The 15,828-nt window shown below is 35.4% G+C and overlaps 1 protein-coding gene across 1 annotated transcript in view; it reads right to left on the reverse strand.

Annotated features, from left to right (window-relative positions):
* The window catches only part of CFAP47 (cilia and flagella associated protein 47), a 341,806-nt gene that overhangs the window by 147,342 nt on the left and 178,636 nt on the right, over positions 1-15,828 (reverse strand). Inside the window, exons 47-48 of the mRNA XM_042788270.1 lie at positions 14,803-14,946; positions 13,459-13,632 (exon numbers count right to left, since the gene is read on the reverse strand). Coding sequence (XP_042644204.1) covers positions 13,459-13,632; positions 14,803-14,946 — 318 coding nt within the window. The remainder of the gene's footprint in view (positions 1-13,458; positions 13,633-14,802; positions 14,947-15,828) is intronic.

The following is a 15,828-nucleotide window of genomic DNA, read 5'->3' on the forward strand; positions in this document are numbered from 1 at the left end:
TCAATATGAGTAGAAGTATCTCACTTAGACCATGGAACTACTTATATATGTGTACAGTTGCACAGTCAGGCACTTAATATTTTACATACATGTTCCTTAGAAGTGTAGCGAAGAGGTTTACAGTAGTGAACTAACTAGACAGAGCAAAGCAAAATCTGAAGTGTCATTTTAACATCATTATACCTCAAGTGATGCTAAACCATGCTTTTTGATATGTCATATTTTGTAAATGACAGGTATGCAATAGCATACATAGTAACTATTTCAACAATGAAAAGACCAATACAATTTTCATATGCTGAATATTAGATCTTGCAAACTATAAAGCTGATTTCAGGACTATAGGGCGAGAGTATTTTTAAATTTCATCTCATTTCTTTGTTGCTTGTATAAGTTTGCTACAGACAGACTCTATGATCAGCTGCTCATGGAAGAGACATTAAAGTTGGAGGCATTACCAACCACAGCTGATGATGATCTGCCAGCAGCTGGACTGCATGAATGGTTCTGCTCACACCTTCTCTTCTGTTACCTCTGACACTGGGTGGAGCAAACTGCTGCTGAGTGGTAGTACTTTAAATCGGCACTGCAATTTCTGCAGTGGATATCTGACTACAGGTGACTATTTTACACTGAGGCATGGAGTCTTTTTTAAAAAATATTTTCAGGATATCATGTAGTACTGTAGTATGGTGTAATTTCTTATTATATTCAGTAATAAAACTGTCTCTGTGTTTAGGTGAATTTTGACTGTAATCACAAGTCAAGTCAGAAAAGCTCATTTTTTTTTTTTCCAGCTCATTTATTCATTTCATTAATGACTACAGCTAGCCTGTCAAGCATCCAAGCAGAGACCTGGATTCTACAAAGATGTCTTTTGCAACAGTAAAATCATTAGATGCACAGATCATTTTCTTCCTTCTCAAAGTTACGTTTTTTTGTTATTAAATAAGTTTTGTTCATATTTTATGTAGAGAAAAATAATTCTAAGATCACCTTGTCTTCTGTTGCAGCCAATCATTGCCTATGTTTGACCTCTCTGAAGTATTTATGTTAATACAAGTTTTTGTTCAAGTGCTAGTACAATCTGGAACTTCTATTCCAAGTAACAGAGAAAAAAAAGTAAGGCAGCAATCTTCCTCTTCCCTGATACATCTGCATTTCAAGCTGGATATTAGAAGCCTAACAACCAAAAAGAATAGGAAAACTTGATAACTGTCAAGTTAAAAACAGGCCAAAAGAGAATGATGGAAAGCCTTATGGAATACGCACTTGGAACAAAAAAATGAAAAAAAAATATCTTTATCAACTACAAAGGGAAAGCATAGGAAAAGAGGTGCTGTTACACTCTGAAGCTGGGGAAGTCTCGTTTTATACAAGATAAACAATAAATCAGGCATGATCCTACATTTATGGACTGTTATATTTCAGTTTACAATGAAGTTAGTAATGTATACAGAAATAAAGGTTAAGTACCTAAAAATAATGATAACAGAAATGACAGCAAATTCTGAGAGATAAAAATAAAATTTAAATTACCTTTTTTTTTTTTTTTAAGGAAAAAGTAACATGGATGCAGAAGAAAAAGTAAGATAAATGTGAATAATTTAAATTCGATAAAATGCAGTAAAGTAGGGTAATACAGTTTCTGTCAAAGACTGGGCATATCAGACTAGTTTCTACCAAAAAATGTCAAAATAAAAGGAACACTACTGGCATAGTTGACAATAAACATGAAACAAATGAATAGGGACTGGAAGTTTGATGATTTTCAGTCATTCAAGAGAAGTTTTGGATACCTTTCTAAGTAGAGTAGTTAAGTAACAGAAGATAAATGATTTTAAAATGAAGTTGTTAACTTTAAGGAAGTGATTGTATAACCAAACAGGAAAAAGTTGAGTATAAACAATGAAGTCATTGAATCCATTAAATCCAGGTGCCCATATCAAGAGACATGAAGGAATTCTTCTCCCTTCCCTCCCCTGCATCAGATTAAGAAGATTGCTGGGGTTTTTGCTTTGTTCTTTTCTTCATGTTAGATATAGTTGACTTCTGAGGATCATCTGGGGTATTTACTTAAAAAAGCACTGCTGTTTCAGTGTTCAAAGACACTGGCAATGTCAAACCCTCCCACATTTTCCAAAAAAAACATTACAGTTGTCATCTTTATTTGCAGGTCTTATATTTTGTGGTAGAGGTAGGTAAGATTTTTGTCTTTCATGTTGTAAGAGTCACGTAGATTAGATGTTCTGTGAGTCTGTCTAAATTAGATATTTACTACATGACTGCCTGCAATTCTAGGGGGTGGAGACCTACTGATGCTTGTGGTCCCTCCTAGTATTATATTTCTACTAAGTGCTAATTGAGTAAGTCCATCTTCTTCTTGCACAAAGTACACACACACACACACACACACACATACATATATTTGCATATATATTGCTATACTGTCTCCTGAGGAGGCTTCTTCTTCCTTTTGTCACTTTTTTATTCAGTAGGGATGGGATGACAGCATTTAGAGCAACACTTTTTTACCAGATAACTAGGAGTTCAGGGCAGTGGCCAGACCTGTAGATCTTGGAACAAAACTTTTGGCCCTAATCTTCTCAGATTGAAGACATTAACTAAATATCCATAGAGAAAATATGTTTTTCTATTTTACTACTGGCCTGGTTATATGATTCTCCATGCCTTCCTTTTGCTGACTCTTTTAGAGTTTTGTTGCTGGGTGCCTCCTTTCTCCAGCTAGACAGAGAACTAAGATGGCTGTCTAAATCTGTGAATTTCAAGCCAAAAAGTGTCTAAAAGAAAGCAACTAGCAGCTCAGAACTTTGTCACATCTTTTATACCTATTTATGAAAGCTTCCAAAGGCACTGAAGGCGTTATTCTTTCATAGTATGAATTTAATCATATAAATCCTCTGAATCTCTTTATATTTGTTCAAAAGACTTCCCAGAGCTAGAAGTACCCTTGCTTTTAACAATCGAGAATCATATGCATGAGTTTGTGTGCAAATTTTTTTTAAGTATTATGTGCATATATGACAGTTATAAAAATTATACTGTTGATATTAATTTAAAACCTCAGGTTATTTTAAGTTGTTTTTTTTTTCTTCCATCACCACACTAATCCTTAATGAAAGTAAAGATTCATCTTTACACATATTTTGCAGAAATCATGCTGGAATGATAAATCTGCAGATTTCTGATTTCTCTTATGACTACTTTAAAATTACTGAAGTACATATTTTGAAAAATTCAAAAAGTATGCTTGACTGCAGTAAAGCATTTAACTTGGCTATTTTATATTCTCCTACTTTCACAAAAACTTCCAGAAGTTAGGTACTAGACATCAGAAGTTAGTTTACAATTAGCTTTCTAGATGCATAACATTTTTCCATTAAAAATTATGCAGTTTTTCACTGTAAATAGTTGTGCATCTCCACTGCTCCCTTTGTAGTAAATGAGTTCATTACTACTTTGTAGACAATGGAATCCTTTCATAATAACAGAGGTAGAGTAGCTCCCACTCAGTGGAAATTACTAATGGCAGGTTACTACCGGCTGTTCCTGTAACATCACACTGGACTCTTAAATGACTGGAAATGCAAGAGGAGTTGCTCAGACAGCCACAGAAAGGATTCTTGCAGTATTACAGCTGTCACTCCCGCTATCAAAAATGTTTATGTCTTTTTCTGTCATTCATGTTCACATTCTAAAACCTTTGGGGATCAGCTACTGACTATAATGAATACTAGAGTAGGGTTCTAAAGTGATCCCAAGAAATAGTAATTTCATTATTTCTCTGGCCATTATAAATCCTTGTTAAAAACTGTACATAACTGATGCTGCCCTCAGTCTGCTGTCACCTTTCCTACTGCAGTTATTAAACTCACTAAGTCTCCATGCTGCTCTCCATTCTTACAGATATGAATACTCAGTCGGATCATTAATGAATCATTCCCATTCATTTATCTTTATAAACAACCCTATTTGTCTCTACTACTAAAGTTCTTCACACTTTAGGAGCTCCAATCTCTAAACAGTAGTCAAACAATATTATGTCCTACCTCTAACATCATGACAAGGTCTATGGTTGTCACAGACATCACTTGCTAGTTACCTTTTATGTATTCCTTACACTGAACTGTCTTGCTCGGATGGCCACATGATTTATCAACTGTGTTACTGAAACTAATTAAATGAGCAACTTCAGATGGCAAATGGATACTAAATGTGCATGCCCACACTTGCACATGCATACAAGGCAATTTATAATAATATCAGAATTCATACCCAGAATCCTATTCAATGAGTAGTATTCACAGATGTTTGAGATTCCAATATGACATAATGTTGTGTAATGCCCGTCTGCTTAACAGTAGGTATACTACACGTGTATAATAACAATACATCCAAGAACACTCCAAGAGAAAACTATGGAGAATGTAAAAGTAGAAGTAGGAAAAAATCCAGAAATTTCAGATTTTGGTAAGAATAACTTCTTGCAAAGATTTCATAAGTATAGAGGAAAGCTCGGAGTGAATCAGTGAAAGAATTTATATACAGTGAGATTTAAGTCAACTTCCTTCTAAATATTAGAGACCATGTTTCCAAAGGTACCTGAATGAGTCTAACAAAATCTACTACGGCTCATTCTTGTTAGGCAAAAAAATTTTGAAGTAAGAAAATAGGACCTAAATAGGGGTTCTTCTATCAACCAAAAAAATCTTCAGATTTACAAGCTATCCAAAATGAGCCAAGATATAAAATTACTTCTACTAGCTAGTGGGAGAGGATGTCCAACAGTGTTTTTCCTAATTTGCAAGGAGAGAATGATAAAAATTACAGATAAATTAACTGGAATTTAGGAAGTCTTGCGTTCAAAGAATTGTTTGTAATTTAGAAAAGATCAAAGAAAACGTGAAAGACAAAGATCTTGTCTCAAAGGTTTTCCAATAGATATGAGCATGCTAAGATAAAAATATTGAAACTGCATTTAGGGATGATTCTACACTAAAAAAGAGTAAGAGCTTGTACCTAATAGCAATATTGGTGCATACAGAGTACATTAACTGGAAATGTTTTGGGGTCGGGTGCTCTCATGACAACCTTGGCCAGGACAAAGGAAATCTTGTGTTCCATACCCATCCAATACCAAAAAATTAAGCTTCTTTTAGGATGGAATCATATCAAGGATGGAGTTGCATAGATACATACATACACACAGTATTTATACAGATAGATATCAGTGCATCTACACATACACAAGCACACACAGAATTTATCAGGCATGAATAACTGCAGTTTCTTAAATTAGTGACCAACTCAAAACACCTGAAATCTACATAACATTGCTGATTCTCCTTATAATCTTTGTGAACATCCTACTGCCAAAAAAACAATCATATCAATATTTATGCTGTCTTGTAAAAAGTTTCCTACTGGTAGTTCTTCCATTCTTTAACATCTTTCTAACATTCCTGGTCATAACCATTAGAAAATATGCCAGGTGTCCTTATGTGTGAAATAATTTTTAACTGTGTAATTGAGCTAGGAAAAGAAAAACTCCTACTTTGATGTTCATCTTATTTCCTAGCAGGTCTATTATCTTCAAAAAATATTAATTTATTCTTCCCATAGTTTATGTACGGATTATACCTATTTACAAAGATATATAGATATTTATGAAGAATATTCCTCTTAATAAAATTTCACATCAATCAGGAAATAATGTAACAAATAAATCATAAATAATTAATATATGATTTTTTAAATGTTTATTGAGAACTTTAGGAGAATGTATAAGCCCAAGCAACATCACAGCATGCAATTTAATTACAAAAATACAAGAAAAGGAGTCTGGTAGACTATTAAAATAAATTGTCTTTCACTACTTCTTAAGATTTCGTAAGAAAATAAAGTTAATTATCTTGTTATGCAATGTAAAACTGTGTTGATAGCTAATAAAATACTTTGGTACAACTCATTTTCAAAAAAATCTAATAAAGAACTAACACAATGAGCTGAAATGGAATAGAACTTCCAGTAAAATTTCTGTATTAAAGCCTGGATCCACATACCATTATCAGTACTTCAAATTAATAAAAAAATAGATGCTTTCCTTGCATAGGTTTTGTTAGAAAAACAATGTGTGACATAATTAACAAACAGCAAAGCTGTTCAAGTTGCTGTAATATTTATCATGCAAACAGTACAATTAATTCAGTGAAGAAATGCTCGCTTTCAGTAATCACAAATTTCCCCAAAGCCACTGTCATGGTTTCAGCCTGGTTGGCAGCCGAACACCACACAGCCACTCACTCCCCCTTCTCTTCTGGCAATGAGAAGGGGCAGATGAGCCGGGCTTGAGGCTCAAGATAAGACCAGGAGGGGTAAAACACCCATTATGATCACAGGAAAAAGGCAGACTAGTTAAGGGAAGAAAAAAAGAACCTGCATTTATTACAGACACTAACAACACTTAACAGAGTAGGACAGCGAGAAGCATTGCCACATCTTGAGAACACCTTCCCCCCACCCCTCCCTTCTTTCTGGGCTCAGTTCTGTTCCCAATATCTCTACCTCCTCCCCCAGTGGCACAGGGGCAGGGAATGAGGGGTGCAGTCAGTGCTGTTGCTTCTTCCATCTTCGGTGGGGGGAGCTTCTGGAACGTCTTCCCCCTGATCCGGCATGGTCCCTCTCTCACAGGAAACAGTCCTCCAGAAACTTTCTCTGATGTGAGTCCTGCCCAAGAGCTGCAGTGTTTATTTACACTGCTCCGACATGGGATACCATCCTTCTCTGACTGGAGTCCCTCCCACGGCTGCAGCCCTTCCCGAGCTGCTCCGGCGTGGGCACCCCCACATGCTGCAATCCTCCCAGCGCTGTTGCAGCAGCGGGGTCTACTTTTTCCCACAAGACTCTGGCCTTCTTCGGGCACAGCACTTTGCTCAGCCAGGTGAAAACAAACACAGGCCACAAATCAATGTCTGCTCCACCGTAGACCTTCATGGGTGGCGGGGGGGGGCGCCCTGCCGTCTCACCACAGGATACAGGGGGGTCTCTGCTCCAGCACACCTCCCCCCTCCTTTCTTCTTCTGTTCCTCCACTGACCTTGGTGTTTGCACAGATGCCGCAGCTCCTCCTCACAAGTTCGACTGCTCGTCACCACGTCCCTTCTTAAATACATTATTGCAGAGGCGCAGCTGATTGGCTCAGTTTTGGTGCAGAGGAGGAGCCAACCTGGAGCTGGGGGAGCTTTGAGAAGCTTCACACAGCGGGCCACCCCTATAGCCCCCTCCCCTGCCACCAAAAAAACCCACCACTCACTCAAACCCAGGACACCTACACAACATATGTTACATCATTTCACTATCACTCAGGAAATAAGAATTGTAGATACAACAATGAAACCAAAATGTAAATTAATATTAAAGTTATTGTGACCCTGTAGAAAATTTGCTCAAATCAATCCACCTCCAATGATTTCATTTTTAAATTATAGTATTCTCCATTGTCTTATACCTCAAGCCATTATTTACACACAGCCAGAAAGTATAAATAGAGCAGATTTATATAATATTGTGGTTTTAAACTGTGAGAGTCATTGATAAATCTGATAACCAGATTTTTTTCAATACTGTCAAGAATGACAGATATTTCAAAAGAAGCCCCCATTACTTTCCCTCATCCTCCTTTCCGTACATACCTTGCAAGTTCCTGAGTAATTAGGAATTAATTTAATTCTTGCAATCACTTGTATTTTGCTACCAGCATGTTACAACACTGAAATAAAACATCTTTGCATTGCACTGCCTGTTCAGCTGCAACACAGATTTCTACATAATGAAGAGTGCTACATAATACAAATTCGTAACCCAGCCAGGCCACCTGTCAAGACCACTAAACTATCTCAAGAAACAAATCAGACCTAAGAATTTACCATGCCTTTACTCAATCAAACAATACCATAACTAGTAATCACAAAAAAAAAAAAAAATTCCAACAACTCGTTAGTCTTACATTCTGTAGGCTTTTGTACCGTTCAGTATTGCTATGAAGAATGCTTTCTCTGTGATGAAGCCTGTTACAGAAGTACTGGTAGGCAATGTGGAAGCCAAAAGGAATTAAATTGGAAGGACAGATAAAGCATTAGAAGGATTATGGAATACACAGATTTACTTGTGGTTAAATAATACAAACTTGATGAGAGTATAGGACCTTCAGCAAACAGGTTACTAGAGTAGCATGGAATTTATTCTCAGGAAATCTCATATACATTACCAAACAAGACTTAGCCTGAACAGGGAAGCCTATTGTTAAAGGTTTACAATATATCATTTTATTATTTTGAAACATTTGTTACAAATACTCAACCTTCATGTCATTCTTTCACTGGCATTGTAACGATCTAAAATTGATATATAGAGGATAGAGAGAGAAATGTATTGATGTACAGGGATTTAATATTTTTTATTATGTAATTATTCTACAATACTTTTGGAAATTCCTAAGTTTCCGTAACCTAATATCTGAAATGTAACTTAACCGAGCCTTGAGATTCCAATGGAGAGTTTACTTTAATGACCTCTATTTTGAACAGCACTGAGAGAAACAGTTACAGGGTTTTATATTTTTACTGCAAAACCAAGCCTTGAAAGAATTAGGCACCTTTATCACTAGAGTGACTATCAAAGGTGTCATTAGAAGCAACCATCAACACACCAAACAATTATTTATATCCAGCAGACAGAGTTTTTGTCATGAGACTGACAGATTGGGGTTTTATAGAAATATTTTACACTTCCTACTCTTGTAGGGTGATTTGAATCTAATTTTACAGCCTCTAAAATCCACTTACATTGTAGTCGCTAACCTTTTATTAATTCAACACCAGAGAAGGATGTGCTCTCTGGCTAATGTTATATGTGCACAAATTCTTTACGAATTCTGATGTGATGTTTTTTCAGACCCAGGAGTAAGTTAATCACAATAAAGACTATTTGTTGTAATATCCCCTAGAACCAGCCATGAAGAGAACAGTGGCAGTATTTCCCTAAGGTTTACACATCAATCAGCAGAAAATAATCATAAAAAGTTCACATTTTTCAAGGGAATTTATGGATTTTTTTTTTTTTTTAATCATGGAAAGCTTTGTGGGTACTGAATGTGTTTTGCTTAGCATTTTTAAAGCTAGATTGATGGAATCATGGACATGTCCTCCTCTGAATTCCAAAGGCACTTCTCTCCCCAACTCTCTTGATACATACAAATGGTTGCACAGACAAGCAAACCACACATACAAAAATTATTGCTGCTCCAGACATGAACACACTAAATATGTTTGAAATGGGGAAAGCATTATTCAAAGGGAAGAGGGCTTTCTTAACAAAGGAAAGGAAAGAATTATCTCTCTTTTCCGCTTCCCAGACTAACTTTAATTCTAAATAGTCACTTTTGCAGTAGTACCCTTATTTTGGTTGCGGCTATTAGATAAATACAGTGAATATGGAGAAACAGAGTAGTATATATACAGTCTAATTTTTTAAATGAGTTTTTATTAAGATTATATTTTAATATGTTCAGTTATTAAAATGGAGTAGTGAAACTAAATTTACACCTCAAAGGCAAAATTACCCAAGTACTAATTCAGCTAAATTGTTTATTGCTAAGTATTCATTGTGCAGTAAATTTTTTATGGACATGCCGGTAAATTATTATACTCATCAGATACTGCCACATTTTATACCATTATTGATATAGGCTGATCTTAATTATTTCAGTAAACTAAATACTTATGTTTATTTAAAATATCATGCGTGTCCCAGTTTATCTACGAGAAGTTGCCTTGTATAGTGGATACACTCCATCAGTGAAGGTTGTACAAGGAAAATCAATCAATCAATTCAATAATGAAGATATTCACTAGCCAAGAAAATTACAGAAGATCCCATCAAAAAAAATCCTAAAACTATTACTTTTTGGGTTATCTTTGTTCTGTCTCCACCAAAACTGACAAGATTCCCTCTATGTTATCATCAACATAGCTAAAGGACAGTACGGTAAAATTTCAAAGATGATTGATTAAAAAGGAGGAGGAGTTACTGGGCTGTCAGCAGCTGCCCCCAAGGGAAACAATGACAAAGACATAATCACAGTCTGTTGTGCTCTGCTTCACAACAGACTATCCAGAAATTACAGTAATCAGGCAGCATGGAATAAATAACAACAACAAAATTAATACCATTCTTTTTCCTGTTGCCCTTTGTGCTATACACTTCTGAGTAAATAAAGTTTATTTTGCATTTCTAACAAAGTTGTTGGTCACAGTTCTCTCTTTCAGGAGTTTTTCCCCTTTCTCCTGATAACTGCAGATAATGGTGATCATGTTTTGGATTTACTGGTTAAATCCTAATTTACAGACTAACCCTTTTGGAATTAAAAGCAAGCAAATGATCTTCACTCACTACAATAGCACAAGACACTACATGACATCTGCTGGAGAGTGCTGGAAGTGATTAATATTCTTTGCTGTGTTGAGGACACAGTTTCTAGACACTGGTAGGTTTTGTAATTATGCCTTTTCCAAAAATTCCAGCCCACCTTGCTTCCGTAACTTCCACAACTACAACAGCTTCTGGGTAAAATACTAGTATAGAGAAAATACATTATTCACACTAATGAATTTATTACATACATACAAGCATGAAATAGTTGGCCTTACTACTTCTCTCCAAAAAGTCCAGAGCAAAAAGAGCACACACAGTTGGACTGTCAAGTGGTACTTCTCAGAGTAAAAAAAAAAAAAAAAAGAAAAAACAAACAAAAAAACCCACCACAAATCCAACTAAGTGGAATAAAAAACCCACCCAAAAAACAGATTTGGGTACCCAGAGAACAGACTCAAGGAGGTCAAATAAAGATCAATCAGACCCAGGTCACCCTGGAATAGTTACAACTATTATAATTCCATATAATGAAATGCTCCTGAAAAAGACATATAATGAATAATTTTATTGTATTCATTCTGAAGTTTGAAATTTCAGTGTTTTTCACTTTCATTGGCACAAAAAATATTGAGTTCACACTAAATGTGAAAGCAGATTAAATGATTCTGTTGTCAACTTTCAAAAACACTTACTCCTTTAAGAGATAAAATTATAAATGTATTAGAAATATAAATGTATTCACATCTAAAAAGCTACAATTGTTGAAAATAAAAATGTCAAAGCTGATGATGCCCAAAATGTACATTTCCTACTTTGTCTGGGGGTGGGGGGTCAATAATGAGTCAAAAACCAGCAACATGAAGCTGGACCTTTTTATGATATATAAAAATTATTAAATGTAAATCCTTCTGTAGTAGTGAAAATATGGAGTCTAGCAAGATTACCATGAATTCCCATTACTGAATAAAAAGAGTGCTTCTGGTATATACATGCTCACTCTTTATAAAATAAGGCAAGGCCATTCTACCAATATCTGTCATTTTGAGTAAAGCAGTATTTGGTGTTACTGGCACCAAGGCAGAGAACAAAAGTTCATGCATTTCATAAGTCCACACTAGTTAACTAATCAGATTTTATCTTCTAGTATCTACATTCTCCCCTTGTCCCTCCTTCACCCCAAAAGAAAAACTACAAAAAAAATCCCCAGCACCCAAACCCAAATATATATTTACATATGGTGACAATTTTTAGAGAACACTTGCGGAGCCGCGGACGAATGACACGCTGAGACGGGTTCAGTGTGGAAGATAGAGCATCAATCAATGTGTGTGTGTTTATTGGTCCAGGGTACATATATTTATACAGACAATGATAATTATTATGCCTACTAGTCATTAGCTGATTGGCTTAAGCTCTAAAGGTCGTATTCGCACAGTCCACCTACTTGCAGTTAGCTTACAGCACAAGCTTCTCATAACACTAAGTTTCTCATGCTACTATTTCTGATTCCTCTTGACCTGTTTTTGACACACAACAGTACCATAACACAATGTTTCTCAGATCACCGTTACCATAACAGTAGGTTTCTCAGACCACTATTCCTAATTCCCCTTAACCTGTTTTCGACACACCACGGTACACAGGGCTGAAGCGTCCTTGACATTCCTCCTGTATCAGCAGCTGCGAGCAGCTGCAGGCAAACCCTAGTGAGGCCCAGCATCAGCAGCTAGAGCAGGCTCTGATCATACAATTGCTCGGTGGGCTCAGGACCCTTGTCTCTGAGCCATTCTCCAACAAACGCTCTCTTGCACTGTTTTCATAGATGATCCCTCCTAGCAAATCGTATACACCCATAGTATGAAGATGCTACCTACTCTAAATGTAAATGCCATAATAATGTCACAAAGATGGCTTTTGTTGAGCAAGGTCCAAGATGTTCTTGCTCAGGAATCTTCTCTGCCACTGAGGAGAAAGGCACAAGTCATCTTTTTTGCCCTAACATACATTCCACCTCTGCTGGCATATGACACGGGGTCCTACACATGGATGAGGAAGGTGAGGAATACTACTGAAATATTTTTATCACTTTCAAATTAAACATGCAGACAAGATAAATTGATGGAAAATCATGCAGTTACAGTAATACAGAAGTTTTTTTAAATAAGAAAATATGTTTGTGTAAATACAGCTATAAATTTAACTAAAACAGTGAAAAATAATAATTATATTTGATAGTAACAACAGCTTTGTGAGCAGACAAACTAACAAATCTGTATTTTCTAAAAATTTATCTCTTATGTCCCTCCACTGAAATCACAACTACCTCAGAACCCCCTACTCCGTCTCCCCAGTTACCCATTGCCCTTCTACAACTCCGGTTTGTTACTTCCTCTGAATTTTCTTTCCAATCAGCAAACACACAAAGTATTCCCAACTTCCTCCAACATCCCTGAAACAACAGCTGGGCAAGAGACACTAACTGCTATAATTTGGTCCAAGAAATGCAAGCGCTGACTGGCCAGGCCATTAGAAACAGATATAGTGAGCTCATGCTGCAATCTTTCCCTTAGTAGGATAATAATTTTTTTCCTTTTCTTTTAATATTCCAATGCTTTATGAAGATTTTAGGAACCCTGTAGTTCTCAAGTCCCTTCTGTGATTTAAAAATTGATGGAGCTGGCCGCCGGTTTCAAATGAGTGGAGGAAATAGAGAGGAAAGACTAGCAAGTTAGCAGAGTGCAATTGTACAAGTGTTGTCCCCTTAGGAAGCAGACTAAAAAACTAAGAAATCTTTTTCCATGGAACACACAGTAAAATCACACACTCTCTCACAGATTTCCTAACTATAAACATATCCATATACTATAAACTATAGTTAGATACAATCTCTTATGGATACATGAATTTTAATAGTATATCTGCAATTACAATAATATTTACTATTGTAATACATAATTCGTAGGCCCTTGGATAGAAAAATAATTGTCACATTATTGCAAAAATTTACCTTGTACGTTAGCTTGTTCTTGGTATAATTGGGCACCCATAAAATTTTTCTAGTGACCTTTCTCACTTGGCAATCTATCACAATACAATCCTGTGCCAGAGGTTTCATCCCTATTCCCTTAAGGCTAAAGATGTTTTCAGTGCCAGCTGTATCATTTCGCAGAATAAGTCTTCCCTATGACAAAGAAAGAAGAAAAAATGTTTCAGCACTCTAAAAGTCCCCTTTGGCAGCCAAACAAACTCCTTTAGTATATTAATCTTAAATCTAGACAACGAACAATGCTTACAATAAAGTGTTCCTAATGACTTTTCTAGTTCTTAAATAAACTGTGATGCAAAACAGAGAAGAAATCTAAAGAAACAAAAGGTTTTATTTTTAATTTTTCTAAATTATAAAATTTAAGAATATAAAGCCTTCAAATTTCTAGATTTTATACTTCTTGGCTTCCTCCTGGAAAACAAATATCCAAGAAAATACGTTCTCATGCATCCTTATTCCTCATATAAAATATAACTTTGTTCAATAAATTACATCTGTCCTTCAGCTAAAAGGTTCTTCATAATTATTTATTGTCAAAGGATTCAGGGCTTTTGGCTTTTAGTAGTTTTATAATACTGTATTCCTAAACTACATTATATTTGGTTGGTAATGCATGCAGAAGGATTATTAATTTTTCATAGAACATTTTTTTTTTTTTGTCTTTGTCAATTCACACATTTGAATAGCAACCTGCAGACAAAATCTCTCAGCCAGTATACAGGCAAAAATATGTATATGGCTTCTTGCTAAAGGTGTGATAGCCTTTACTCTGCTCTTCATTTTAGCATTCAAAGTACTGATTACTCTGATGGCAAAAACACCTTCTAAGTAGTGTTTTAACTTGTAACAGAAATTATTTTATGAAACAAAGTATCCATCACATAAATCCATTTCTGATGTATGCCTGCAATGGGAAGTACTCAATATTACTACTTTATTAGGTAATGAAATACAATTTAATGTATGTATTTAAAGTCAGACAAACACAATGTATATTTTTATGATCAAATGTCAGAATCTATATGGAGTAACTAGTCATTTCATTAAAATGGAGGGTTTGATAGAAGAGCAAATAAAGGAAGAGATAATAAAGGGTGGTGGGAAAATCTATCATGTCTGATCTTACAATTTGTAAAGTTAGTTCCTTTGGTTTTTTGCTTCAGCTAGTAGGCAACCTTTCAATTTCTGACTCAAGAAAATGCTTAATATTAGTAACTGCTTAAGCACTTTAATAATTTGGACACTAATGTAAATTTTATTGACAGAAACATCCTTTTCAAATATTGAAACTAATTTCCCTCTTACCATTGTTATACACTCAGCAATAGGCTTGAACATGAGAGGATACAAAGCTGTTTCACCTAGACCCACATTTATTTGAGGAGGGCCATAAAACCCTTGTCCTTCCAAAATTGCTTCAAGTTTACAGTCTTGGCTGGACATATTATTCTGAAATCAAAGTAAAGATGTAAATTAGATTATGCATTTGAAGCTCTTAACATGCATTTCAGCTTTTACTTGCAGTTCTTATCAAATCAGAGCACAGTAGTCATTTTCCCAAAATCCTAGATCAGAGCACCTTTGGGGAGAATAAAAGAGTGTATTTTAAAAATTAATTAGGCTAATAATAAATCTCTTATTCCTGGCAGCCAGTAGTACTGGTACCAGTACTATCAATAGCAATACTGTCAGCAGGAATACTCATTAGAATAATATGTACATGATATAGCTAATGATCAAGATGGAATGTATAAGTATCATTATAAACATTTACAACTATCTTTATGGTGATGTTTAATGCTTGCCAAAATTCTGTCCCTTTTCTATCTGTAGAAAATGTTAGTGTACCTCTTTGAAGTGCTGATGTGGTGTACTAGCATATATTGCCTCATTTGGACACTGACTATATTACAGGATTGGTTTTGCTTACAAATTAAGGACTCCACCTTCAAAGCAGTATTTACAGTCCTGTGTTCTCAGAAACTGGTCTTTCAAGAGAATAATCTATTTTAAATTATGCTTGTCCTGAGTAATATGAAAGCATATTTAAGAAACATGTTTATCTTGCCTCCAGATGTATCACAAGACTGCTTGATTATGGTATAAAGTGAGCTGTTTTGTAATATATTCTTGGGGGCTGCATAAAAATAATAAAATTAAATAATGTTATTCAGCCTCCTACTATTTGAAGGAACTAAATGACCAAACATCCAGTCTGCAAAAAGGTTAGCATCCATTTGAAAAATAAAATAAACTGGCACTCAAGAACTAATACACATCTTGTCAAAACAGAGAAGATTGATCTGCTCTGTGAAAAGAAGAAATAATCCT

Source organism: Tyto alba, unplaced genomic scaffold (assembly GCF_018691265.1).
Source record: "Tyto alba isolate M040663 unplaced genomic scaffold, T.alba_DEE_v4.0 Super-Scaffold_14, whole genome shotgun sequence".
Classification (NCBI taxonomy): Eukaryota; Metazoa; Chordata; class Aves; order Strigiformes; family Tytonidae; genus Tyto; species Tyto alba.